The sequence below is a fragment of the Leopardus geoffroyi genome, chromosome A1 (assembly GCF_018350155.1).
Source record: "Leopardus geoffroyi isolate Oge1 chromosome A1, O.geoffroyi_Oge1_pat1.0, whole genome shotgun sequence".
Classification (NCBI taxonomy): domain Eukaryota; kingdom Metazoa; phylum Chordata; class Mammalia; order Carnivora; family Felidae; genus Leopardus; species Leopardus geoffroyi.
Genome location: NC_059326.1, coordinates 172128411 through 172155630, shown reverse-complemented (window position 1 = coordinate 172155630; position 27220 = coordinate 172128411). Strand labels below are relative to the sequence as shown.

Below are 27220 nucleotides of genomic sequence, written 5' to 3'. Positions count from 1 at the left end.
ATGATTTCAGGCAAATGAAAAAAAAAATTCTGTAAATTTTAAGGCAATGAATATATATGTGAAAACTATAAATGGATTCACAAAAATATGATGTGAATTCATGAGTGATAGAATAAAAAATAGATGCCCTAAAAAAACTTAGGCTTTTTCAAGGTAATGCAAAGATGATAAGCATAATTTTTTTTCACATTCTGCTCAGTGTCTGTGTTTTAAAAAAGGGGTCCAGATGGACCAAACATAATCCAATGTGGTACCTCATAACCTTAAAGCTAATAGAGGACCAATGGTTTCAAAAGAAACCATTCAACAGAATCCTTAATTTAGACTTATATTAAAAAAAGATAATAGAAAGATGATTCTTAGTTTTAAAAGGTGTATTTTTTCCTTTTCCTTGGGTTTAGATATCACCATTAGCATAAAACGTCTCATTCTAAAATAAACATTAGGGACTCAACATAAATATTCTATATATTGGTGTTTCACAAAATTTCCTTATCATGAGAATCACCTGGGTCACTTATTAAATGATTCCTGGGTACCCCCTCTGGAGATATTGCTTTACTAAGCCTGCTACAGGGCCAGGGAATCTATATGGTTTGACAAATACCTCTGGTGATTATTATGATCTAGTTTTGGAAATACTAATACAAATACGCCATGAGTTCCTTGACAGTCAGAACCATATCTTCATCATTTTTACCTCCAGGGCCTGGCATGGTTTCTAGGACAGAGTGGGCATTTAATCAATGTATATATCACTGATACTATAGTCTAAAACCTGTGATACTAATTGATGCAAACCTAAATGACCTGGGTAAGTTGTAGAATCTTCTATGTACAAATGACAGTCCCAGCAGACTGGGCTTTGGAATGTCCCTTCATCTATTTGGGACTTCTTTCCTCCTTATCCCTCACTATCAGATACCTTGTGCTTAATTACTCCATCTCTGCACAATCCACAAACCTTGATCTTTCTTTTGCTTCGTACAAATTTAGAGGCTAGGAATGAGAAGAAGGTAACCCCCTGTGGCTCTGTGCCAACAGTCACACCCCCAGAGGCCCCATCCTGCTCCTCACCTGCAAGCCCCTGCCCTAGCTCCTGTGATGAAATGCCCCGGGTAGCCTTCCTACCTGAAGAAGGAAGAGGAACAAATACTGAGTCTAGGTTTTACTTTGAAATTCAGATGATCATTGTGTCAGTCCTAATCTACAGTTCATTGGAACACAGGGACATTTACAGGAAAACCTTTGTAGTAGTTTAAAATTGGATTAGTTTTCTTGTTTATTCATGATTTTTATCCCCCTTCCCATAATTACTAGCATTAAAAAAACACTCAAATGTAAAATTTTCACAAATGCTGAGATTGTAGTAAGGAGGGGCAAACTCATAAGACCACACTCAGTTCCATGGGAGGCTGGGGGTGGGGGAAGGAAAGAGAATCAGATGGGCCAACTGCAAGGGCCTGTGGGAAGAAAAGCATGGCTGGAGGATAGGCCTGAGATCACAAAGTACACAGCCCCCCAAAGTGATGACTCTGAAGGAGACAACACTCATTTTTGGCCATTTAGGTTCTCTGTGTTTAAGAGTCTCATGACTTTGTGACTTTTAAGATAAATGATGAATGACAATGATGAGGGTGGTAGGAATACAAAGTGGGGGCTGGAGTGTAATGTAAAATAAACAGCATGAAAAGCAAGGGCACAGCTACACTAAGATGGAAACTCAGTGTACAGTTCTTGCTTGTGGCACGACTAGAGATCCAGTTCACATGAGATGGCTCAGCATGATGCAATTATAAATACCACATGTGCAAAATGAACCTAGAAATCAAAGAAAAACCGTTACATGAAAAATGGGGTGCACAAAAATGCAGGTTATAAAAGGTTTAGAGTGTGTGATAACACATACACAAAAGAGTAATCCTTCCAAAACTAGTGGAATATTTCTAACTTAAATTAGACCATAATGCTTTTCTTCATTAACCAGTTTCAGAGATATTATGCTGCTTATCATGAGAATCCAGCAAAGTGTTGGTAACCACGAAGATAAATGAGAATTTTAATAATAATTTCTTCTGGTGTCCATGAGAAGTGACTGAGTTCAAGAACAATCACCTAGCTCCACATTTCAAAATAATTTAAATTACCCTCCTCATCAACTATCACATAGGGTCTACTATGGCAACAGGGGCAAGGAGTAGCCCAGTTAGTAGTTCTGCTAACTGCTGGCTAAGATTTTGAAAAGTCAAGTTAGTTTAAACAAGGTAGCAGTGCCTATCATTAAAAACCTTTTTTTTTTTCCTCCGGAAACCAGAGTATAATCATTTCCTACAAGGAGGAAGCAGGTGGTAATAGAAACGTGTGGCATTATACTCCAATGATGATGAAAAATGTTGGTTTCTTCTACGGCATTAAGAAACATTTTTGTCTTACCAAGTTCATTCATTGCATGTCTATGTTCTTCATCAAATGAAAGTTTCATTAGAACACACACAGCAGGACAGATCTGATGTTCAACAGGAGCTGGCACTGAAAAATAAAATTGATACAAAACATAATGCTTTGTTTTCTCAAAAGCAATAATGTTTATTATACTTAATAAAAAAAAACAAGGCTAATATCCCTAATGCATAGTAGTTTAGTAGATCAACAAATATTTGCTGAATAGATGAATAAATACGACAAACATGGAAAAGAAAATATGAGTAAAGGGTTTTTCTTGGTTCCAGAAAAATATTTACCACTTACCTGCCTTTAACCAAATCTGTTAGTATAAATCCCTTGCAGGTTTATGCTAGAACTCAAATAATAATTTAAAATTATGTTGAATATATAAAAGAATAAAAACACTTTGGTATAAAGTTGTTTTGTTATAATTTCTATTTAAACTATTGTCATGAGTGTGGGTTAAAAACACTTAGCTGTGTACAAATGTAATAAAGAAATCCAGTATAGGGCGCCTGGGTGGCTCAGTTGGTTAAGTGGCTGGCTCCTGGTTTTGGCCCAGGTCATGAACCCACAGTTCTTGAGTTTGAGCCCTCCATCAGGCTCTGCACTGACAGTGTGGAGCCTGCTTGGGATTCTTTCTCTCTGTCTCTTTCCCTCCTTCCTTTCTCTTTCAAAATAAGTAAGTAAAAACTTAAAAAAAAAAAAAAAGAAGAAATACAGTATGAACCTGATAGAGAAAGCTTACTATATAGAGTAAACAAAAATCTAAAGAGACGTCCAAGAAAACATACCTTCACATTTAATACCATGTACAAAGTTTCAAAACTCATTATGTGAAATCAAAATTTTAAAAGTCTATTTTTCAGAAGTAATAATATTTAATTTAACCATTTTGAGAACAATTCTTAAGATCACAAAATACAAGTTGTTACATGATTGTAGATACGCAGAGAAAACAATTCCATAAAGACGATATTCTCTCAGTAAAGTATCTTACCAGTTTTCCTCATCCCTAGGACAAACAGATATAAAAGACCATTTCTGCTATTTTCTCATTCTTGAAAATTTGTAAATTTAAAATACATTCACCTTTATACGTAAGCTAAAAAAAACCTGCTAAATCTTCATAGATGGTGTTCTCACCATCACCCCTTATCCCTAAATCAACAGGTTATTACAACAGTCCCCACCCTGTGTGCCTCTGTGTGTGTGTGTGTGTGCGTGTGTGTGCGTGCGTGTGTTTTCTTACCAGGTGAAAAGAAGATCTTACCTTATATACTTACTGCTTTTGGTTCTTGCTACAGGAATGAAGTAACTTATGTCCCCAAGGGTCCCAACTCCCATGTTCCCTGCTGATGGAGAGGGGTTGGTTGCCCAGGGTTTCTCCCTCAGCAAAGAGCTGGGTGGCTGATCACTCCCAGTAAGTGGGGCCCATGGCCTGAAGTAGGATGGTACAGTGGGAAGAGCACTGGGTTGAGAGTCAGAAGACCTGGCCTCTGTTCCTGACTCTACCACTTAGTAGCTATGAGGCTTCAGGCAAGTCTTTTAGCCACTCCGAGCCTCAGTTTCTTTATCTGTAAAATGGAGATAATACTTTCCCTTCCTACTTCACAAGGTTGTTGTGAGGGCCAAATAACATAACAGATATAACATATCTCTGCATCCACTGAACAGAATGTTATGCAAATGTAAAGATTATGGTGTGGTCACTAACTGCTGAATAAACTTGTATAAAGTCATTTTCTTGAGCTTAATCTATAAAAGGAAAGGGATGGAAAAACATAATTGCTCAAGTTCTTTCTAAATATACGATGCTATGACTATATATCTCTTGATTCCCTGTACTTTTTTGGTTGCCCTTTGCTCAATTTTTTCTAGAAAAATACAGACTTAAGCTTTAAACTATGTTAGCAGTGTAGATGGCTACTATGAACTTCCCATTCCTATATCCCACTCATATTCCACTCATAAAGACAACATACTAACTTAAAAAGTTTTCATTTACAAAACTTTACATTTGCTTTGTAACATGCACTACAGGGAACATACTTGGATTTTTGTCCTGGTCCATGCCTTGTTCATGGGCTTCCTGCCACTCCCAACAGGTTTCACAGTAAGCTCGTATCTGTTCCAAAAGATGAAGGACTCGGATTTCACGCCTGCCTCTCTTGTCATCAGGCTGTGAGTGAATGATGTTGTGAAGTGCTGCACTGGCCCTGGCCCGAGCCTCTTTACTGCCCCGGGAATTTCCCAACAACACAGAGTCTTTGTCATTGCCATGTAAAAGCTGGATGAGGAGAGGAAGACATCCAGACTGTCGCATGGATATACAGCTGTCTTGGGAGCTAGACATAGCTAGCAAAGTTCGCGACATATCATCCTTATCATGAGTACCAAGCATTGATAACAATGAATACACCATTTCCACCTGTGGGCCAAATGAGTTTAGAAACAAAATTATGACTTTAATATCCAAATGCTAACACCAATGAAGTGATGAATGGGATATTTATTGTAACTCATTAAAAAGAAAAACAAACTCAAAACCCCTTTCCAGGATGAAGTAATGAGCATTATTTCAAAATCCATATAATCATCACCGATTTGTTTATATGAATAAACAGAAGCAGTGGTGACATACAGTGTTGAAAGAGAGAGTAGCTTCTTACATACTTAAACTGCCCTTTTTCTGGAATAGCTGGTAATAATCCATTGATTATAATGAATGACAATCAAATGATTTCTCACACACACACACACACACACACACACACACATACACACACACACACAATGAGGAATGTGGTTTATTTAAATGTACAATTTAAAATTTTACTGTACTTCTTTTAATTTATAACTATAATCAATAAATAGAAAACTTTTCAACAATTATTATTTACTACATACTAGTTTTCAACAATCACTAACCTTTACCAGATTATAATATTGTTAAAAGTATATAATTTCTCCCTTATACATATAAAAATATTCTGCCATAAAAGGAAGAATGCCATGATCATATAGGGAGTAGAAGGCCAGGATTCTTTTTTTTTTTAAGTTTATTTATTTTGAAAAAGAGAGTGAGGGTGTGTGAGAGTAGGGGGAGAGGCACATAGAGAGAGAGAGAAAGAGAGAGAGAGAGAGATAGAGAGAGAGAAGGAGAAAGAGGGAGAGAGAGGGAGAATCTTAAGCAGGCTCCATGCTCAGGGGAGAGACTGACTCGGGGCTTGATCTCACGAATCATGAGTTCATGACCTGAGCCGAAATCAAAACCTGGACGCTCAACCAACTAAGCCACCTAGGTGCTCCAAGGCCAGGTTTCTTTCTTTTTTTTTTTTTTTTATGTTTGTTTATTTTTGAGAGAGAGGGAGAGACAGAGGCTGAGCGGGGGAGGGGCAGACAAAGAGGGAGACAGAATCCGAAGCAGGTTGCAGGCTCTGAGCTGTCAGCACAGAGCTGGATGCAGGGCTTGAACTCACGAACTGCGAGATCATGATCTGAGCCAAAGTTGGGACACTTAACCAACTGAGCCACCCAGGCACTCCTTCCAAGGCCAGATTTCTTAACCAATTTTTTTTTTTTTTAAAGCAACCAGTAAACATCAATAACTCTCTGACAACAAATTCTAAGGGTTTGCTCAGAAGTAGATTAGACTGGAAACAGTACCCAGTTATCTTGCACCGTGGTTAGCCTCATTTCAATGTGAGAGCATTACATAAAAATCGAGGCTATTATATAAAGAATGTATCATCTCTATAAATCAGTGGTTCTTAATCAGGGATGATTTTGGCCCTCTTAGGACATGCTTTGCTTTGGAGACATTTTTTGGTGTCACAACTGCAAAAGAAAGTGCTATGGGCATTTAAAAGATAAAAGACCAGAGATACTGATTAACATCTTGCAATAAAGAATTATCCAGTCAACAATGCTGAGGCTAAGAAACTCTAAATACATAAACACACACTACTTTTAGATATTAAAGTTTTAGGAAGGGAGAACCGTGGAAAACTGGGCTTTCAAATTTTGGCCCCACTCTACTTAGGAATGAGCTGTGTGACACTACCAAGTTATTTGATTTCTGAGACCAGTTTTCTCAATTGCAAAATGGAGATATTAACCTAACGAGATTTCCTCTGTGAAGATTAAATGAAATAATACCTGTATAGGACAGTAGCTGGCATTAAAAAATGTAGTAAGGTCTTAATATGATCATTCACCAGTTACTTAAACAGGAAATGGTATTCTAGCTGACGATTTTCATGCAGTAGTACTGCTGAATATTAGATTTTCTTTATAGTAAGAATTACATATTGATGTTGGACAGATCTGGGGATGAATTCCAATTTAAATATGCAACAGCTGCCTGAACTTTTTTTGCTTCAGTTTTCTTATTTAAAACAGAGGGACAAGAATACCTCACAGTGTTTTTGAGATTAGAGAAAATGTACACATAACTTCTAGCACAGTTACTGGCATACCAGAGGTCTCAATTAGCAGCTGTGAGTTATTGAAAGTATTAAATCTCATATTAACAATTATGTCTGATTACTCTAAATTCATTTCTTAAATCAGCATTATTTCAGTAATGCTTTTCCTAAGAGCCATTATATTGTCAAAGTAAAGAAAGATTATACATAGACTATTCTGTGAAAACAGTTAATGAATTAGTGAGATTTAACTAAAAATATACTGTTTAGTTAAATTAGAATTTCATCTTTGTCAATATAATATTAAAGACTCTGGCCAACTTATAGAGATGACAACAATACAATAATTATTTTCTTTTTAAAACATACCATTCTAAAGTCCTAAAATACTTGCTAATATCTGAGAGACTCTAAAAAAACTAGCTTACCAACACTGGGTAACATTCCATTTTGATAATTTTTCTATTCACTGAATACTTATTAAACACCCTTATGTGCAGGTTCTGTGCTAGACGCTGCAAAAGATTAAGGAAAAAAGTCCCTATTTCCAAGAGAACTTCATGCAGGGGGATGTAGGTGGCTCAGTCTGCGTCTGACTCTTGATTTCAGCTCAGATCGTAATCTCATGGTTCATGAGATGGAGCCCCTTGTTGGGCTCTGTGGACGGCATGGAGCCAGCTTGGGATTCTCTCTCTCCCTTCCCCTGCTTGCACATGCTTTCTCTCTTTCTCTCTCAAAACAAGCAAATAAACATTAAAAAAAAAAAAGAAAAAAAAAAAAAAAAAGAAAGAGAGTACTTCATGCAAACTGCAGTGACCCTGAGGAGGTAGACAGACCACAAGGGGAGGTGAGAGGAACTTGGGAATCAGAAAATGTTCTGTAAAGAAGCAAAGCCCAAGAAGGGCTCTAAAGGCTGCCTCGGATTCTGACAGTCATTTTGTGGTGGTGTAGAAAGTGGATGTGTGTGCCATCATAGGCAAGTCAGGGAGGCAGAAGAGTGACAGGTAGTGCGTGGGAAGCAGCAAGGAAGCCAGTGTGGCTGGAGCTTAGAGTACTTGCAGAGAAGTGCACGATACAGCTGAAAAAGAATAAAAAACTAGCTAATTTGGCAGTTTTTATAATCCTTTTTCCTTTGTGCTCTCTTGTATAAAAAGATGTTTCTTTAAGAAGAGATGGAACCAGAATTGTCCTCTAGCTGAATTTAAAAGATGAGTGAAGAATGTTTTAGAGCAAAGTACTCATAGTATTAGTGACCAGAGTTTGTAATCTTCTGTTACCTTGGTTCCCAGATGACTTGTCAGCCTTCGAGGAGCAGAGTGTGTGCTACTAGAACTCAAAACACTGGCTGTTTCATGATCCATTCGTGCAGCTGAACCCTAGAAATTAAGCAAATTATGAATAGAATGATCTAGATTATAAACAAATAGAGCTAACTTCATGTTAAGGTGCACCAAATGAACTGTCTTTAAGGTAAACAGCTAAATACACAATTAAAAGTGTGGACATTTTAACACTCAAGATGAGTATTTTTACCTGTGAACTTAAGTAGGTTTTAAGGCAAAAATGAAGAAAAGGAGATGTGCTGCAAAAGAAGTTAAACTACTGTGTGGAAGTAACCAAACACTGAAGAAATTCTAAGAGTGGTATTTTTTCACAGATCAAAACAGATGAAACCACATTTGGTCAAATAAACATTTATTGATAGAAAGCTTTATTGATTGATGAAATGCTCTAAATTACCACAAAACTAACTAGGAATTTGGTTCAGTCTAACTTCTCCAGGAGCTCACAGTATAGAGAGGACTGCTTAAAACCTCATTGGAGAAAGACATGAAAAAATAAATAACTGCATTGTGATATTACAAGCACCACAGCAGAAAAATGCATAAAATACTTAGGGAAAACAGGAAGAAACAACTACTTGCTAAGGAACTATTAAAGGCTACATAAAGTAACATTTAAGGTAGGCCTAGAATCTTGGAGTAGGGAGACATATAGAACAGTCTGTGTAAAGGTAATAAATATGAGAGCATGGAATATTTGTTTAATGTGGACAGAGCACAAGGTGTATGGTGGGAGATAAAGATTGGGTTAAATTATTAAGTGTTTCATGAGTCATTTTAAACATGTTACTTTCAAACCGTGGACGTTGTGGAGCCACTAGACTTTAGGCAGGAGGATGGCACAACCAGAATTATACCTTTAAAAGAGTATGAAAAGACAGGATGCAGAGCTCAAAGATGGCAAATCAGGAAGAGGGTATTTTCAACAGCTGAGCAGTGAGCAGGATGCAAAGTAAGGAAGTGAGAATATATTAAAAAAAATTTTTTTAAAAATAATTAGAGCGTGCGTGAGAGAGAGAGAGAGAGAGAGAGAGAGAGAGAGAGAGAATCTTAAGCAGGCTCCATGCTCAGCATAGAACCTGATACAAGTTTTCAACTGACTGAGTGCCCTGGGGATATGCATGTGTAGGGGACAGAATCAATTGGTTTGCTAACTGACTGGATGTGAGTAAAGAGACACTGGGAGCCAAGGACAACGTGGAGGCACTGAGCTTGGATAAATGCATGGATGATGCTGGTATTAAAAAATACATAAAACTCAGGAAGAGATAACAGGTTTCAGTGTGGGAAGTGAGATCACCATTCAATATACTGACACCCAGGAAAAATGGACATGTGAAAACCAGGATGCAACTCTGGACATATTTATCTGGGGCTGCAGATAAATATGTGGGACCTATTAAAATAGAGGCCATAGCTAACACAATTCATTAATGATTAAAAATAATGATTATAAGAATAACATCCACCTAGATAGCAATATTGGCAGGTATTCTGTTGCAGTTCTTAATCTTTCAAAAGGAAAAGCTAGAATGTAAACTTTTTGAAGGCAGAAACAAATTGTATGTGGTAGTAATCAAAGAGTACATAAGAAGAAGTTTCTCTTTACAGAAGTATTACAGCTAATTTTGTACCCCTAATGAATTAATGGAGCTGGGCATAAGGTATCACTGATAATATCACAAAAAGAGAGACAACCAGACATTATGTGCTTCCTGACTAAAGATGAGAAGACCATAATGCCACTCTGAAAAAGACTTGCAAAAACAAAACAAAACAAAACAACCGAAAATCCAAGGCGAATTCTATCTCTAGATCCAAATACCAATTTACTGGAAATACAGAAGATAGAGAGAAATGTCAAACTACATACCATGGAGATGTTATCAGTAAAATCCAGACTTTGGAAAACTGTATAAAACAAATAGCTTTGGTTCTTTAACAAATAAACATCCAGAAAACAGACAAAAAAGGAAACTATAGATTAAAAGACTGCAGACTATAACCAAACCCAATCACAAATCTTACCTGAAAAGTCAAATAAATTGTGAAAAATTATGACATTTATGAAACAACTGCAAATTTGAATACTGACTGGATAATCCGATATATTACTATTAGTTCCTTTGGGAATGTAATAATGGCAATATAGCTATATATTTTGCTTTTTTTTTTTTTTTTTTAAGTAAGCTCTATGCCCAATGTGAGAGCTTGAAGTTGAGACCCTGAGATCAAGAGTTACATGCTCTACTGGCTGAGCCAGCCAGGTGCCCAAATAGTTGTATATTTTTAAAAAGTGTTCTTATCTTTTGGAAATACAGAGTGAAATATTTATGGAAGAAACGATGATGCCGGATCGTCTTCAAAAATAAAATGGGAGGGCAAGGTAGACAGGGTACATGTGGGTTACTCTATTATTCTATCTGCCTCTGTATATGTTTGAAGTTTTGCATAGTAAAAAGTTTTAAAATGCTTATTAGCAGCAAAGTGTTCTCCTATCATTTCATTTCTTTCTCAGTCTTGGCTGATCTTCATCAATAGAGATCTGGTTCTAAACTTTAAATAGAAAAGCTAAGAACAAATTCATAAATGAATTACAGATGCAGTTATATACTAAGCAAGCAGGGATCTGACCTGTATAATTTACTTCTAACTTCGTCTTTCCATTTAACTTCCAGGGGAGATTAATCACAGATCAAGAAACACTATTTCTAGAAGGGATGCCAGATCTTCCTTCCAATTAACATATATTTACTGTTATCTACTATTTACCAGGGACTGTTAGGATATGAAAATGGGACAAAACTAGATAAAATCTTTGCCCTTCTGGAGTTTAGTCTAGTGGGGGAAATCAATACTAATAAAATAATCACACAAATAAATGTAAACTGCAAATGTAGTCTTCTTCAAAGAAGAAGAATGTCCTAGGATGGCCTATAACAATGGGATTTGTATGTTCAAGCCTCTTGGGAAAGTCAGGCTTAAACGCGAAGACACGTGGACTGATGTTAATGGAGTAAAATGGGATGAGAAGAGTATTATATGGAAGGGGCATAGATTGTGCACAGGATGCCCAGGAAAAGGAAGCCCAATAAATATGAGCTACTAACAGGCCAGTGTGGCTGAAGTGGTAAGAGCAAAGTGTGATGTAAAGCTGACAAGTTTGATAAGAGCTAGATTATACAGGTCCTAATAAAGGGTTATCTTATTCTAAGAACCAAGGAAGCCAATAAAGGGTTTTATAACGAGGTGATTAAATCTTTGTAAAGATCATTCTGGCAGAAAGGATGTGGGCCAGAAACTAGTAAGAGAGGGTGTACAATGTACTTCACACAGTGATAGGGATAAGTCCGCAAGGATAGGAGCTTTGCTGCATCATGCTACTTTGATCCTGAGAGAGTCAGAGATCTGATTTTCATATTCAATTATTGTCAATGGTTTTTATTTCTGGAGCAAATAATAAAACAAAAAAAGAAATCCCAAGAGGTTGTCATGTATACAGATCCTATCTTATAAGATAGTTAAAGGAATCTTGGTTAATTGAATCACAGTCACACAGATATAGATCACTCAGCTACATCAGGATTTGGAGTAGCTGTAGTATTGTTTTAAACAGTGACTAAAAGTAACCAAATAGATGACATTAGCAATATTAGTGCCACAGAAACACTGATTTGGTGGCAGAGTCTATGGCTAATATTGCCAAACAAATGTCTTATCATATTTACCACAGAATCTATGGCAATATCAAAATTCACCATTTGAAGAATGAATACTTGCCACCGATTCAATGTTTTTAACAGATCTCATGTTCATCACAAAAAATTCACACAATACATAAAAATGTAAATATGAAAGTAAAAACAACATAATCCCAACACTAGAGATATCATTGGTAACATTTTGAATATTCCTTCATTTTTCTATGCATGTACACACATATACATATGTACAGTATGGAAGATTACTTAAGAAAAAATATTAAAATTATTTTTCTAAATTAATAGCATGTATTAATACTCGGTAAACATTAATTTTTTTTAATGTTTATTTATTTTTGAGACACAGCACAAACAGGAGAGGGGCAGACAGAGAGACACACAGAATCTGAAGCAAGCTCCAAGCTGTCAGCACAGAGCCCGACGCGGGGCTCGAACCCATGAACCATGAGATCATGACCTGAGCCAAAGTTGGATGCTTAACCAACTGTGCCATCCAGGTGCCCCAAACTTAGTAAGCATTTAAACATTTACTGTCTATCAAGTACTATGTTAGTTTGTTCGGTTACAATGGTGAGCAATGGCAATATAGTTCAGCTTAAAGGATTTTAAAAAGGAAGACAATTAAACCTATAATAAATTGTGCTAAATTCAGGGAGAACAGAAATAGAGAGTACCTGATAGAGCACTTAATCAGTTCTAGGGAGGCAGGAGCAAGGAAAATGTCCTGGAAGAGTGCCTGCCATTTAAACTGAGGGGAAGGATGAGTAGAACACATATTGGTGAACTGAAACAGAGGAGAGTTCCAGGCAGAGAGTGGAAGGACTGGACATACTCAAGGACTCGAAGAAGCTGAAGTTGAGGGAGTGTAGAGAAATGGGGGCATATAGCGATAATGTTGAAAAAGCAGGCAACAAAGAATTTGGATTTTATTCTTTGGGCAGTGGGTAGCCACTGAAAGGTTTAAATAAATAAGCAATATAAGCAGGTATTTTGGAAGGATCACTCTGATTATAATATGAAAAATATACTAGAAAAGGCAAGGCTGAAATAGAAGATCTCTATATAAACAGAGATCTAATTTATCATTTCTAGCACTTGTATGGATGTTTCATGTACCACGTAGGTTCTATGAGGCCTGGGATTGTTTGTCCTCTTCAATTCGATCTCTCCAGAGTCTACTATAACATCTGGCACATAATTTTACTTAAAAAATCATAATTATTAGTTATTAACAACAATAAGCTATTATGTTTAATGAGTGTCTATATCCACCAAGAACTGTATTAAGTACATATCGCATTTAGTTCTCACAACGGTATCATCTTATTTTGCTAGAGGAAACACTGAAGCTCAGAGTTTATACTTGTCCAAGATCAGTCTCTCAGCTAGTTAGCGGAGGAATGGGATTAATCCCGGGACTGCTGACTCCAGAGCCATTTAACCACTTATCTCAGTCAAACGATAATTTACTCAGTTACCTATTGATTAATATACATTTATTTCTAATTTTTGTTATTACAAATAATATGATGAATCTCTTCAAACATGTCTGAACACTCTTGACTGATTACCTCATAGCATAAAATGTTAGATATTGCAATGATGACCCACAAGGCAGGTGCAGCTAGAAACTTAGATGCTTATTAACAAAACTGCTTTTCAGAAAGGTTGTTCCATTTCACACATGAGAATGCCTATAAACTTACCATTATCAATACTGAGTGTTAATCATCTTTGTCTACCCAATGGCATCCAAAAAAAAAAAAAAATCTTATTTTGGCTATAGTTGATATTTATATATCATTACTATGAAACTGATGACCTTTCCATATGTTTAAAAGTCATTTTATTTTTCTTTTTAGTTCCTGTTCATGTCATGTCATTTGTTTATGTTTTAATGATCTTTAATTAATTTATACTCTTTATGTATTTTGAAATGTAACTTTTTCTTGTTATAAATAATTGTAAATAATGAGATCTTAATTTTTGTCTTGTAACCTTGCCATAATTTTATGGTGTACTTGAGTTTTACACGTTTTTATGTGAAAGCTACTGATTTTTTCCGTTTTCCCACCTCATGATTTCCCTCATGATTATAATCATTCTACCCACATTTTTCTAATCTTTATATATATATATTTTCTAATCTTTTTATATTTTTAATTTTTATTTTTGACATGAAATCTAATCTACTTAGAATTAATTCTGATATAAAAAGTGTGGTAAGGATCCAATTATTATTATTTTTAAAGTTTATTTATGTTGAGAAAGAGCAAGAGAGTGCATGCTCATAAGCAGGGAAGGAGCAGAGAGGGAGAGAGAAAATCACAGGCAAGCTCCGAGCTGTCACCACAGAATCCAAATCGGTTCTTGAACTCATGAACTGTGAGATCATGACCTGAGCTGAAATCAAGAGTCAGATGCTTAACCAACTGAGCCACCCAGGCACCCCTCAGTTATTAGATTTTAAATGGGATAGACAACTTATTGATAAATGAGACTTTAAAATACATAATAACTGGAACATGATCCAAAGCATTAATAGGTGGTCTAATCCGAGGCAAACAATTTTTTTCTGTCAAGAACATAAAAATTTTCTTCTTTCTAGATATGTGGAGGAAAATATAAACTTCCCAAATAATTCCCAAAATATAAAGAATAACTCAAATGTGTTAAATATAATTTATTTTGCCCCAGTTTACCATTTATAGCTGAAGTTTTCCCCCAGTATAATGGTAATTAGTAATACTAAAAATGAAGTATCTCTTTTTTTAACTCAGTAAAGTAAATTTACATAATTATGAGACATTTTAAGGTTTAAATTTTAATACATTCCTTTTTTAAAAATATAGTATCATCAAAAACAACCAGAGACACTAAAGGAGTATTTTACATCATGAGTAGGGAAATTATCTTTCAAAACTTAGTGAAATTCTATTTTAAAAAATCACTCATTTACAACAAAAAAATATTTATTGAAAAAAATGTGGAGAATACATAACACCCCAAGGAAAATTCTGTCATATGAGGATGCATTCCAATAAAACTCTAATAGAAAACTAAAGGCAGGATAACAAGACAACCGTTTTACATTAAACAAAAAAAAAAAATCAAGCTGACTTCCACAATTTTGCTAGCAATGATGTGATAATGGTTAAACATGACTAGGCTAGGTCTCTTTACTTTTTATGAGCATTAGTATCATTTTTTTCAATTGTAAAATTTTGATTTCAGATTTATGTAATGCTAAAGTACAAAAGAAAAAAGAATTATAACAAAGTCCTTATGATCATTTTTAAAAACATAAAAATGTCTTTGCAAATAATCCCTTTCAAAGAATGCCTTAGAGAAAGAGCAAATCTGTTCAATGCAAGCAATAACAACTAGGTCAAATCATATATATAAGCAAAATGCAGCTTAGCATTTATTTTTCAAAAAAACCCCTCTACTCATGCTAATCATTTCAGACTAAAACAGAAATACAGAATTTAGAGGTATAAAATATAGCTCTAAATTAGAAATTTTGAAACATTATTGTTAGATGTAATAAAGAAAAATGATATAGCATTTTGGCACTGAATTCTTCTGGAGATATCCATTCAGGATTAAGGAAATCAATAAGATTTACAGATCATTCTGAGGACTATCTCACCCCATATTCCTTTAGAAATATTTAAATAGTTAATTAAAAAGAAAACCAATAAATTTCTTTACCTGACCACTACCAGGAGTTGCCATGTTGATTTCTGCCACTCCTTGACCTTCATTCTGCCGCTCAGCTTCATGTGAGCCGGCTTCATGCTTGCTCTGAGATGACCTCTGTTAATATGGAGTTAATATCATTACATGCAAAAATGGTGTTTGCTTTCTTAGCCCACAGCTTTTTTTCCTGTCTGTATTAAAGCTCTGAATGTATCAATTATATAGGTTTACAAAAGCAAAGAACTGCACTTTATACTTCATAACCTCCAGCATGGTTGGCAGTCGACTATTTCAGCAGGAGGAAAGTGAAGTGTGTCCCTTGAGCATTAGAGCCGCACAAGACAAAGGATTTTCTGAGACTCACAGAAACACCATCCTCCACCAGCTGTGCTCACATCACTATCAGGGATATAACCCCACTAGAATAAATAAGTGTCTCTTCCACAAGGTCACATGGTTCTGGCATTCAATGTAGCTGCAAATATAACAGTTAAACTATTACCTAAGCTTACAAATATCTTCCGTATAGGTATATTTATACACAGAATATATATACATCCTCTGCTAATAAAAGTCAGATGAAATCAATAAGCTCTTAGAATCTGATATGAATAAAACCAAAAACCTTTTTTAATGTAACCACCATCTGTTATATGAAATGAAAATGACAGATTATATCCAGTAAAAGCAGTCATTTCAGGATAGATTATATCCAGTACACAGCAGTCACTCTGTAAAAATACCATTGCAGAATCAAATAAGTAAAATAATTTTTCCGTTATTTTTCATAGCAACAATTACAAATGTGCTTGCTTGCTCTAGGAAAATGATACTCTAAAATAAAAATTACCCTTTAAGAAACTTGGCATATTTAATAGTGATAAATAAATTACAAAATGGCTTCCACTAAAATTTCTTTACATACCAAGCTTTCCTAACCCATTTAAAATGTGACTTAAAAGTTACTTTTCATGCAATATTTCCATCAATAAGCCAGCATGAGTTATATGTAGGCAAGAATGAGGAAGCCCCAATAATTCAGAAAAAGAATTGTATCATCTGAAAATCACACTAGAAAATTCAACAAATTCAACAAAAGTAGAGACATACACGAAGTCAATCGAGAGATAAAATGAATCAAAAACCACTAAAAACACAAAGACTTTATACTAACATAATTAAAGATGTCAATGCAAAAGTAATTATTGAGCATCTGCTCTGTTACTTGTACTAGGTGCTGGAGACTACAGGGCTGGCAAAACCAGACATTGCTCTATGTGCTCAAGCTTATTGCCTCATCAGGGATACTATCAAATAATGAGAGAGCTAACAATAAAGTTAAAATTTGACAAGCACACTGAAATAAAGAGTACAAAGTGCTGTGAGAATGTTTAGCAGAGGGATATCACAAGGCCTGAGTTTGGGAAAGAGTAGGGAAGTACTGTTAGAACTGAGATCTGAAAAATAAACAGGAATTCTGGGAAAAGGGACAGGGTTAGAGGAAGGTTTTAGAGAAAAAGATGACGGACCTAGAGTAGGAGGGGGCATGGTTTGTTCTAGTACATCAAAAAATCATGTGCAGAGAACAGAACAAAAAAAAGGTAAAAACAATAAATCTTACTTTGTTGAATTTTAGTATAATTCTCATATGTCACTCCTGCCCTCACATAACCAATACTAGATTATTAATGGGAAAAGTTAATATAAATTGATCTTTTAAGGTAAAATTTTAATTTTAAATTTAAATGGCCTAAGTAGATAGGAAACACAGAGACCAGTTTGGAGGCTAATATATCAATGTGAGTGTGAGATGATGGTACCTGACACTAGGCAAGCAGTGATAAAGAAAAAAGAAGTAGAGACAGAGAGGTAAATCTGAAGAACTTGATATGATTGGATATGGAGTAAAGGAAGAGATGTGGTGTCAAGAATAATTCCTTTGTTCCTTAGCTTACACAACTGAATAATAATGGTGTCATGTGCAGAGAAGGTAATAGTAAGGGCGTGAGGATTTTTGGGAGGAGGTAGAGGCATAGTAAAAAGGACTTAGGAGAAGATCATTAATTATGTTTTGGATATACTGGATTTAAAGTATCTTTGAGACATCTTAGTGGAGATTCAGAGTAGGCAGACAGATTTAGGAGTCTGGAACTCAGGGCTAGAAAATGAATTTGAGAGCCAACAGTGTATAGAAGGTAAGTGAAGCTCTAAGCATTAATGAGATGGTCTAAGGGAGAGCTAATACAGACAAAAGAGAAGATTTAAGGAATGCCTATAATTAATGTCCAGATAAAAGAACATGAGCCTATAAAAGCCAAAGAGGTGGGAAAACATCAAAAAACAGTTGTCATAGATGCCAAGAGAAGAATATTTCAAGAAACAGGAAGTGTTAAATAATGTAGAAAATGTCAAGATTAAGATTGAAAATACCAATTTATTAATACAGAAGTCGCTGATGATCCATTTGGGAGTAGAGACTAGATTGGTGTATTTTAAGAGAGGATGGTGGGAAGAAAATACAGACTTGGAGTCTAGAAACACCTTTAGAGTAGGGAAGTGGGAAAAGACAATGAGGGAGAGAAGGGGACAGATGAAGGAAGACAGCTGCAGGGAGAGGCAGAATTGAGGAAGGTTCATTTTATATTATGAAGACTTGAGTCTTGACTTGAGGATGTTTAGATGTCAATGCAAAGGTACCACTGAAGAAGAAGATAAATGTGAGAAAAGAAGTAAGAGTAAGAAGTCCCTGAAAAGGCAGGAGTTGAAAATCCAAAGCACAAGCAGGAAGGTAGAATGCTTCCTGATAGGAAGGGCAGGCAGCTCTGATTTCTCTAGGAAGGAGGAGGTGGAATTATTAAAGGGAGGGAGATAAGTCATTTCCAAGAGAAGAATGGAGATCCACAGAAACACAGTAGTCCTGAAGGATTACCAGGCCCATTTGACGATGGTGAGGATGATGAATATGATAAAGTTAAAAAAAAAGTCTAATGTTTACTATGCACTAATCACTTGGCATCTATTGATTCATTTAATCCTCATACCAGCTCTGTGACATAGGTATTATTATTATCCCCACTATACAGGTAAAGAAACTGAGAAACAGATAATATAAGTATCTGGCTTTAGGTCACATACTCAGTAAATGGCAGAGCCAGAGTGAGGATCACAAGTCTGACTCCGGGGCCTAAACTAATATTTAACACTTACTATCTTTATTTTCTTTCCTTTTTCTTCTTTCCTTATTTGTTATTTACTTCCCTTTATTCTTTTACTGATCCTAGGCTACAGGCCTGCCTGCTCTTTATCACTGTCCAAAGATACTGCTAACACTGAAGGTAAAGAAACTATTGCTGATTCTTATGAAAGAATAATCCTGGGGTGCCTGGATGGCTCGGGGGGTTAAGCATCCTCCTCTTAGTTTCGGCTTAGGTCATGATCTCTCAGTTCGTGGGTTTGAGTCCCACATCAGGCTCCATGATGACATTGTAGAGACTGCTTGGGATTCTCTCTCTCTCCCTCTTCCTCTGTCCTTGTCCCGCTTGTGCTCACTCTCTCTAAAAATAAACTTAAAAAAAAAAAAAAAAAAACAAAGAACAATCTAACTAGAGATCTCATTTCCAGCATTGCTGGACAACTTCCTCAAAGTTGTCTACCCTAGGGCTGAAAAAATTAAAAAAAAATTGTTGAGGTATTTATATACCACAACATACACCCATTTTAAACAATTTTTCTGTAAGCTTACCAAGCATCACCATAATCCAGTTTTAGAACATTCTCACCATTCTAATAAGATTCTTTGTGCTCACTTACAGTCAATCCTTATTCCCATTCATGTCTCTGGCTTATCCACTTTCTGTCTTTATAAATTTGCCTTTTCTAGACATTTTTTATAAATGAAATATATGGGCTTACATGTCTGGTTTCTTTTACTCAGCATGTTTTTGATGTTGATCCATGTTATAGTATGTATCACCAATTTACTCCTTTTTACAGCCAAACAGTACTCCATTGTAAGGATATACACATTGTGTTTATTTATTCACCAGTTGATATACATTTGCACTGTTTCTACTCTGGGGCTATTATGAATAATACTGCTATAAACATTCAAGTTAAAGTCTTTGTGTGGCCACATGTTTTCACTTTCTTGGACAGGTATACCTAGAAGTGGAATTGCTGGGTCACATGGTGACTTTATGTTTAATATTTTAAGTAACTGCCAAACTGTTTTCAAGTGGTTATACTATTTTACATTCTCAATAGCAATGTATGATGGCTTGTATTTATCCACATCCTTGCCCATGTTTATTACTGTCTTTATGATTATAGCCATCCTAATGGGGTAAGGTGGGATATCACTCTAGTTTTGATCTGCACTTCCCTAATGACTAATGATGGTAAGCTTATTTTCATGTTTATCAGCCATTCCTGTATATTTTCTGGTGAAATGCCTATTCAAATCTTTTGCCCATTTTAAAATTGAGCTATCTCCCTATTAATGAGTTGTAAAAGTACTTTGCATAGGATTTTAATAAATATTTCTCACTGGCTATCTAGAGATTTTACAACCATGCTAAAATTCTCACAGCTCCTATCTTTTTGATCTCCCCAAACGTATTTGCTTGTCAGTAAATAACCCAACTGAAAAGATATACAAGAAAGTGGTAGCACTGGCTGTCTCACATATCTTTTTGTAACTTTTGAGATTTGAATCATGTGCAATAATTACATCACTTGAATTATGTACAGCATTTAAACCCTAAATCAGAGTTGTCAGCAGGTAGGACAAAGACAGTGCTGTAAGAAATATGCTTCATTGTAGAGAAATTATTTGACAGAAATCTTCTCTTTCCCTGTATACACTGAGTATGAACTAATTTATGAGTGTCCAAACCCTGGTTTTCTCCATTTTCCAGCTTCTCCCACTTATCTATATTAGCAAAACAACGACAATGGAATAAAAAAACTTCAAAAAGCAAAATTAAAAAAAAGATTTTGGTTCTTTCTTAAATGTGAGATGGCACCTTCCTTTAATGTACATTCACTGAACTAGTAGACTAAATGTAACCACTGTAGGCTATGACTGACATAATCATTTTCATAACAAAAGAAAGCAAGAGAGGCTGGATCACAATGGTAGACAGTTGGACCCAAATCCAATGATATGAATAAAAAGTTTTGAACAAATCCAAACAACATGAACAAGTCCCCAACCTGCAATAAACTTATACTGATGCTGAAAAATAAGGACTGCAATTAACAAATGACAATTTTTTAGGGCTTTCCAGAAGCCAGAAAGTTGGAAATTTTGGAAATACAGGGAGGGAATATGTTATGGTGGGAAAATGATAACAAAAAGCTAGTGTAGTAATATTAATAGCAAACAACGAAATTTAAGGTGAAGAGCATTAAATGTAATAAGGAGAGCTATTTCATACAAATAAAAAATTCAACCAACTAAAAAAACAAATGTGAATATTGATTTCAAAATATAAAAGAACTTGTTAGATGCAGACAAACAGTAATAATCAGAATATAAAAAGATGGAAGAAAAAAAATGTAACTAAAGAAGTGAGAAACTTGGCAGTGGAAACTCAAAGCAGAAAATGTCAGAAGAGAAAATATAAAATGCAGTGTTGCTCAATGAAAACAAAAGGCTGCCTCTTTAAAAATAATTTTAAAAATAGAGTGTAATAAGTTTAATCAAGGAAAAAAAAAAAAGATACACTACACCATAAAGTCAAAGAGGTTATAACGACCAGAATACTACCATGTAACAATACTAGTGAAACTGAAAAAGGAGCAGAGACACCATTTTGTTTTCTAGTCTTTAAGAGTCAACACTGCAAAATGGACAACTTATTCCTTATACATATATTATTTGGTTTTCATTGGCTTAGGACAGCCAAGTTAAAACTGCTTTTAGGAGTAGAACTTAATTGTACTTGTACTTAAACTGCCTACTTAGCAAACACGTTTCTATATATTTCAAATTCGGATGTACTGCAGCCAAAGTTCCTATGATATTAAGAGTCAGGCATAAAGAAACAGGTCACTAGAAGATTGGAACTTTGGGTCAGACAAGTCTCCAGGGAGGAGGAAGAGGGGGACTGGAAATTGAGGTCAATCATATAGTCACCTATTTAATCAAGCATGTCTACATAATGAAACCCCAATAAAACTCTGGACACTGAAGCTCAGTGGAGCCTCCTGGCTGATGAACATACTGATGTGTGGGGGAATGATGTATCCAGACTCTATGAGAGCATGGAAGCTCTGCATTCTTTATCCCTCACTTGCCCCACATCTTGCCCTGTAAGTCTCCTCATTCGGCTGTTCCTGATCTGAATCCTCCAAAATAAAACTGTAATTGTATGTGTAGTATTTCCAATGAGTTCTGAGTCATTCCAGTGAATTACTGAACCTAGGCAGGTGTGGGAAGCCCCTATTTTGTAACCAGTTGGGCAGAAGTATGGGTAGCTTGGCATGTGAAGTGGGGTTATTTTCGTGAAGGACTCTACCATTAACCTGTATGTGTTATGTTAACTCTAGGCAGTTACTGTCAGAAGTGAATTGTACTGGAACATCCCCACTTAGGGTAGAATTTACAGGAAGGTGAACAAAGTAAAGTGCAGTTTGCTTGGGGATGCCTGATACTTGCAGTTCTGAAGTGATGGTAGTAGTCTTGGGAATGACTTTACCCTTAAATATGGGGTCTACACTCTGGGTAGTTTCAGAACTGAGTAGAATTATAGGACACCCAGTATGTCAGGGAACAGGTATTAGAACATAGCTGGAAATAATTTTCTTTCAGAAGTTTTAAGAAGTTGTATTCTACGTCACAGCTTCTAGTGTTGCTGTTTATGTATCTAAAGACATTTATACTTTTGTTTGCATGTGTGAAGTTGTTTTCCTTTCTCCAGAATGTTTTAGGACTTTCTTTTTATTTCTAGTGAGATGAAATGGCACCATGATGTGCCTGCTGTGGGATTATTTTCATCTGTGGTGTTAGATATTGGAGAGACCATTTTATTTGGAAAACTATGCCCCCCAGTTCTGGGATATTTTAATTTACTTCTGTGATCATTTGCTCCCTCTAGCTCCTCCATTCTCTTTCTGGAACTCCTCTTTATTTGAATATTGAACCCTCCAGGAATGATTCTCTGATTTTCTCATCTTTTCTGTTTTTCATCTCATATCTTTCTGTTCTATTTTCTGGAAAATTTATCTTCTACTCTGAGTTTTCATTTCTGCTACCACAATTTTAATTCCTAAGAACTCTTTCCTGAATTCTTTGAATATTCCTTTTGTGTACCATGGTTTCTTTGCACTATGGATGCATTATCATTTATCTGAGAATATTAATGTTCGTTTTATGTTTTAAAGTGTTCTTGTTTCTGCATAGTCCATCCCTACTTCGGAATGGGCTACCTATGAAAAGGTTAAGTGAAGCTCTGTACATGAGGGATAAAGATTGGCAACTACAGCTATTTTTTTGGGTGGTCCAACTGTGTCGTTTTATTGGGGAATCCTCCAATGTCAGTACATTTAGGTCTGTTTTCTTGGGTTAATCACATTTCTTAAAGAAGTTGCTTCTAGCACCTTGTCTGTATTATAAGCCTGGATTCAGTGAGGGTTTCAGCATTCAGTAGGCAAATTTTCACTCAATTCAATTTTTAGCATGTAATTTCAGTTACACTGGGCTTACCCCTATCTGAAGATCTTTTCTTCTTTCTAGAATAAGTCCTTCATCTTTTGCTGGGATTAGAAAGAACTCACCCAGCTACTGAGAGTTGAAGATAGGCTCTGGAGGTGCCACCTGCTTCTTAACCATTTTCAACCATCCTCTCACTAAAATTTTAGTCACTTTTTTTAATCTTCACATCCAGAGGTAACTGTTTTGGAACTCCACAGTATAAAATGAGTTGCTTCATGACTTTCTATTGCTGACTTAGGGGTTAATTCACTGCCATATGCTAAAACAGTGCATTTATTTACCTGCTTTTCAGTTCCCCAAATTTTATGATGTTACCTCCCTTGTCTCTGCCTTTTTAATTTCATCCTTTTAGTGTCATTTTAATGAGGATTGTGGAGCAAGCATAAATAACTTTGTATGATGAATTTTAATCATGAATTACATACAAGTTATAGCTTATTTACTAGTTGATAATAGCCAAATTAAGTCAGTTATCTGATTATATGTAATTTGATAACTGAAGTAAGGTATCTGTATTCATGGCTCGGTAAATTTTAATTGCATAGGAGTTATTAAAAGATCAACATAGTCAAGGTTTTTGATAATTCATTTAATTTCATGAAAAAAACTTATGAAGTGTCTCCATTCTCTAGAAGAACATCTATATTTCAACGTCACATTAATTATACATATTTTCTTTTCTTAGAATAATTACCTATTTTTATATCTGTAAATGAAAAAGAAACAATTTACCAACCTCTGCTTCTGTGGCTTGGGACTGTAAAAGCTGTCGTATACGAAGTATGTCCTTCTCTATTTGTTGAATTCTGGTTACTCTTCGCTAAAATAAAAAAGTGACCAAATTAGATCTAATTTTATTAAAAACATTAGTGTAAATAGTCATACTATGGCTATCATTTAGTAGCTCAGGGATATGCTACATCATTCTTCCATAAAAAGTTAGATAACGTGTACATAGTCACACACTGATGATGGGCCAGTTCAATTTTTTAATACATCTAACTTTACATGATAGATTTATTTAGGAAAATTGTACACATAAAGTCATGTATCAAATTGCATGGCACATGTGGTATAAAAATTCATATTTAAGTTATTCTCAAAAAATAGTCCAAAGACAAAATTACACCTGAGTTTGATCTTTATATTTATCCAGATGCTAGTATAATGTAACAGATTTAAAGAAAGCATGGTATATGTGTTAAGGGAAAGAACATCTGATTTGTTTTTATAAATATTAGGGTTTAAACAGTAGGACTAACCTTTCCCAGAGTTATTCCTATTATAAGTCAGATGTACCTTTCAGATATAGTTTTCCCAAATACCTTCTGCAGCTAAACATTATTTTTATTCCCAACACTAGGATCACAATGTTAGAAGCTTTGTGCTTTCCCACTATCCTAAGAGCAGTAAATGAACACAAAGAATTTACTATAGATCAAACGACATGGAATTGAAACAATGTGGGAAAAGTGCTTTTTACAAAAAGCTAAATTTTGCTTTAATTTTTATGAACACAAGTGGAAGCGAGAAAAACCAAATCACTTGTATATGAAAACCTTGCAAAGTGAAATGATTTTTAATTACCTTCATGACGACAAACACATAGGTTTTAGAAAAAAGTACTGCCCAGCACCTGCTTGGCTGTGCTGAGCTGCAGCCTGACCCACTGAAGAAACTGCTGCTGTTGCCATCTCAAACCAGCCAGCCCCACCAAAGGCTGGCCAGCGAGCCCATCCCTTTTTTCCGACTTACAGCAAGTCTCCAGGATAGCTGCTTATGCCCACAGTGCACCTTCTCAGATCTGAGTGGACGCAAAAGAGTTGATTGCACGGTCTGGGATCCCATGAAGAGAGGGATCCTTGGACAGCTCTTCGTCTCCTCTCTTCACCTGTCTCCACTCTGCCTCTCCTGGCCCCCAGCCTCACTGTGGCTCACACAGTATCCTAACCTGCTACTAATCACAGGGAAGAGTGTGGAGAAGAGTGAGGGTGGAAGTGAGGCTGGAGCAAGGGAGGGTAGAACCATTTGGGATTGGCATTCGAAACCCTGGCCAGGGCTGGGGTGAGGGTCAAAAGATTAGGGCCTAGTATGTCTTCACTGTCACTGGGAAGGTGGAGGTACCACTGTGAGGGTGATCCCTAGGGGCCTATGGGAGTCCCCTTCCCACCCTTTCTCTTGGCATCACTCCTGTCCCCCTCTCCCTGACTTGGTGCTCACATGTACCTCACTAGGGATTGCGACCAGGGTCTGGATGAGCTTAAGTTTGAATGAACTGAGTTTGTATTTCTAGCACCCTGGGTTTTTACATGTTCAGGCTTTTGTTTTGGTTTGTCACCCTTGATAAGGAAAGTGTATTAAAAAAAAAAAAGAAAGAAACAAGTACTATCAATGTTGTATCATCTTCTGAAATAATTTTATAGTGACATCCTAATATTGAGGCATGAAAATTATGGGTAATTATTTTAATGGGCGAAAAACGTGTTAGAAGCTAGATGGAGTCATTTCTAAACTTTTTTTTTGTGTGTGTGTCCTATCAATAAACGATTCCTGAGCATGCATATCCCAACAGATAAATAATAAAAGTACTAAAATAGCTTTAGCTATCTATACTATAAAACTTACACTGATCTATTTAGTTTTATTTAAATACAGTATCCTTATGATTTTACTACACAGTAAAAACATTTATTGCCGCTATTATTTAATATTATGATAAATAACCACAGAAAAACTCAAAATTGTGCTCACCAAACAAAAAAACCCTCCCAAAACCAAATCTTTCCTTCCCTCCCTCTCCTCCTTTCCCTCATAACACTATAAGTATGCTGATACTCTACTGTCATTGTGAAAACAGTGAACTTAAGGTAAATAAATTTCTCTAACAAACTCTTCCTTATCTAATTTATATCATGAAAACATGGTGAAGGAAGGAAAAATGCCTATATTTTCAGTAGCTCTCTAAAGATACCGCAGATATCAGTGGTTACCTCTACAACCATATGATAAACAATTTCTGGCTTTACATGAAGCAACAAAACTATACACAATCAGCTTCAGAATACTGGTTTTCCTCTTTATGTAACAAACTCCCTGCCACCAATAAAATATTTTTTAAAATTTTTCATTAAGTTTTTAATTTTAGTCCCAGTAAACATACAGTGCTACATTAATTTCAGGTATAAAGTGATTCAACAATTGTACATACTGTTCAGTGCTCATCATGATAAGTACAGTCCTTAATCCCAGTCATCTATTTCACCTGTCTCCCCGCCCACCTCCCCTCTGGTAACCATCAGTTTGTTCTCTATAGTTAAGAGTCTATTTCTTGGTTTGCTTCTCTATTTCTGCCCCCCACTTCATTAATTTGTTTTTCAAATTCCACATATGAGTGAAATCATATGGTATTTGTCTTTCCCTGATTTAGCATTATATTCTAGCTCCATCCATGTCATTACAAATGGCAAGATTTCATTCTTTTTTATGGCTAAATAATATTCCACTGCATATATACACCACTCTTCCTTATCCATTCATCAGTCAATGGACACTTGATCTGTCTCCATAATTTGACTATTATAAATAATGCTGCAACAAACACAGTGGTGCAGAGATCCTTTTGAATTAATGGTTTTGTATTCTTTGGGTAAATACTCAGTAGTGCAATTATTGGATTATATGGTAGTTCTATTTTTAACTTTTTGAGGAACCTTCATACTGTCTTTGACAGTGGCTGCACCAGTTTGCATTCCCAACAGCAGGGCATGAGTACTCCTTTTTCTCCACATCCTCACCAACAGTCCAGAGTCAGATGTTTAACTGATGGAGCCACTCAGGTGCCCCTTCTGCTCATTTTTTCAT

At 35.8% G+C, this 27220-nt stretch overlaps 1 protein-coding gene across 12 annotated transcripts in view; it reads right to left on the bottom strand.

Annotated features, from left to right (window-relative positions):
* APC (APC regulator of WNT signaling pathway) overlaps positions 1-27220 on the bottom strand; it is a 147510-nt gene that overhangs the window by 16604 nt on the left and 103686 nt on the right. For 3 of the 12 annotated variants that reach the window (XM_045500818.1, XM_045500823.1, XM_045500830.1), the window contains exons 6-11: positions 24096-24179; positions 15655-15759; positions 8153-8251; positions 4498-4876; positions 2434-2529; positions 1078-1131 (exon numbers count right to left, since the gene is read on the bottom strand). In XM_045500818.1, coding sequence (XP_045356774.1) covers positions 1078-1131; positions 2434-2529; positions 4498-4876; positions 8153-8251; positions 15655-15759; positions 24096-24179 — 817 coding nt within the window. The remainder of the gene's footprint in view (positions 1-1077; positions 1132-2433; positions 2530-4497; positions 4877-8152; positions 8252-15654; positions 15760-24095; positions 24180-27220) is intronic. The other 9 variants (XM_045500836.1, XM_045500843.1, XM_045500848.1 and 6 more) reach the window with 5 other exon arrangements.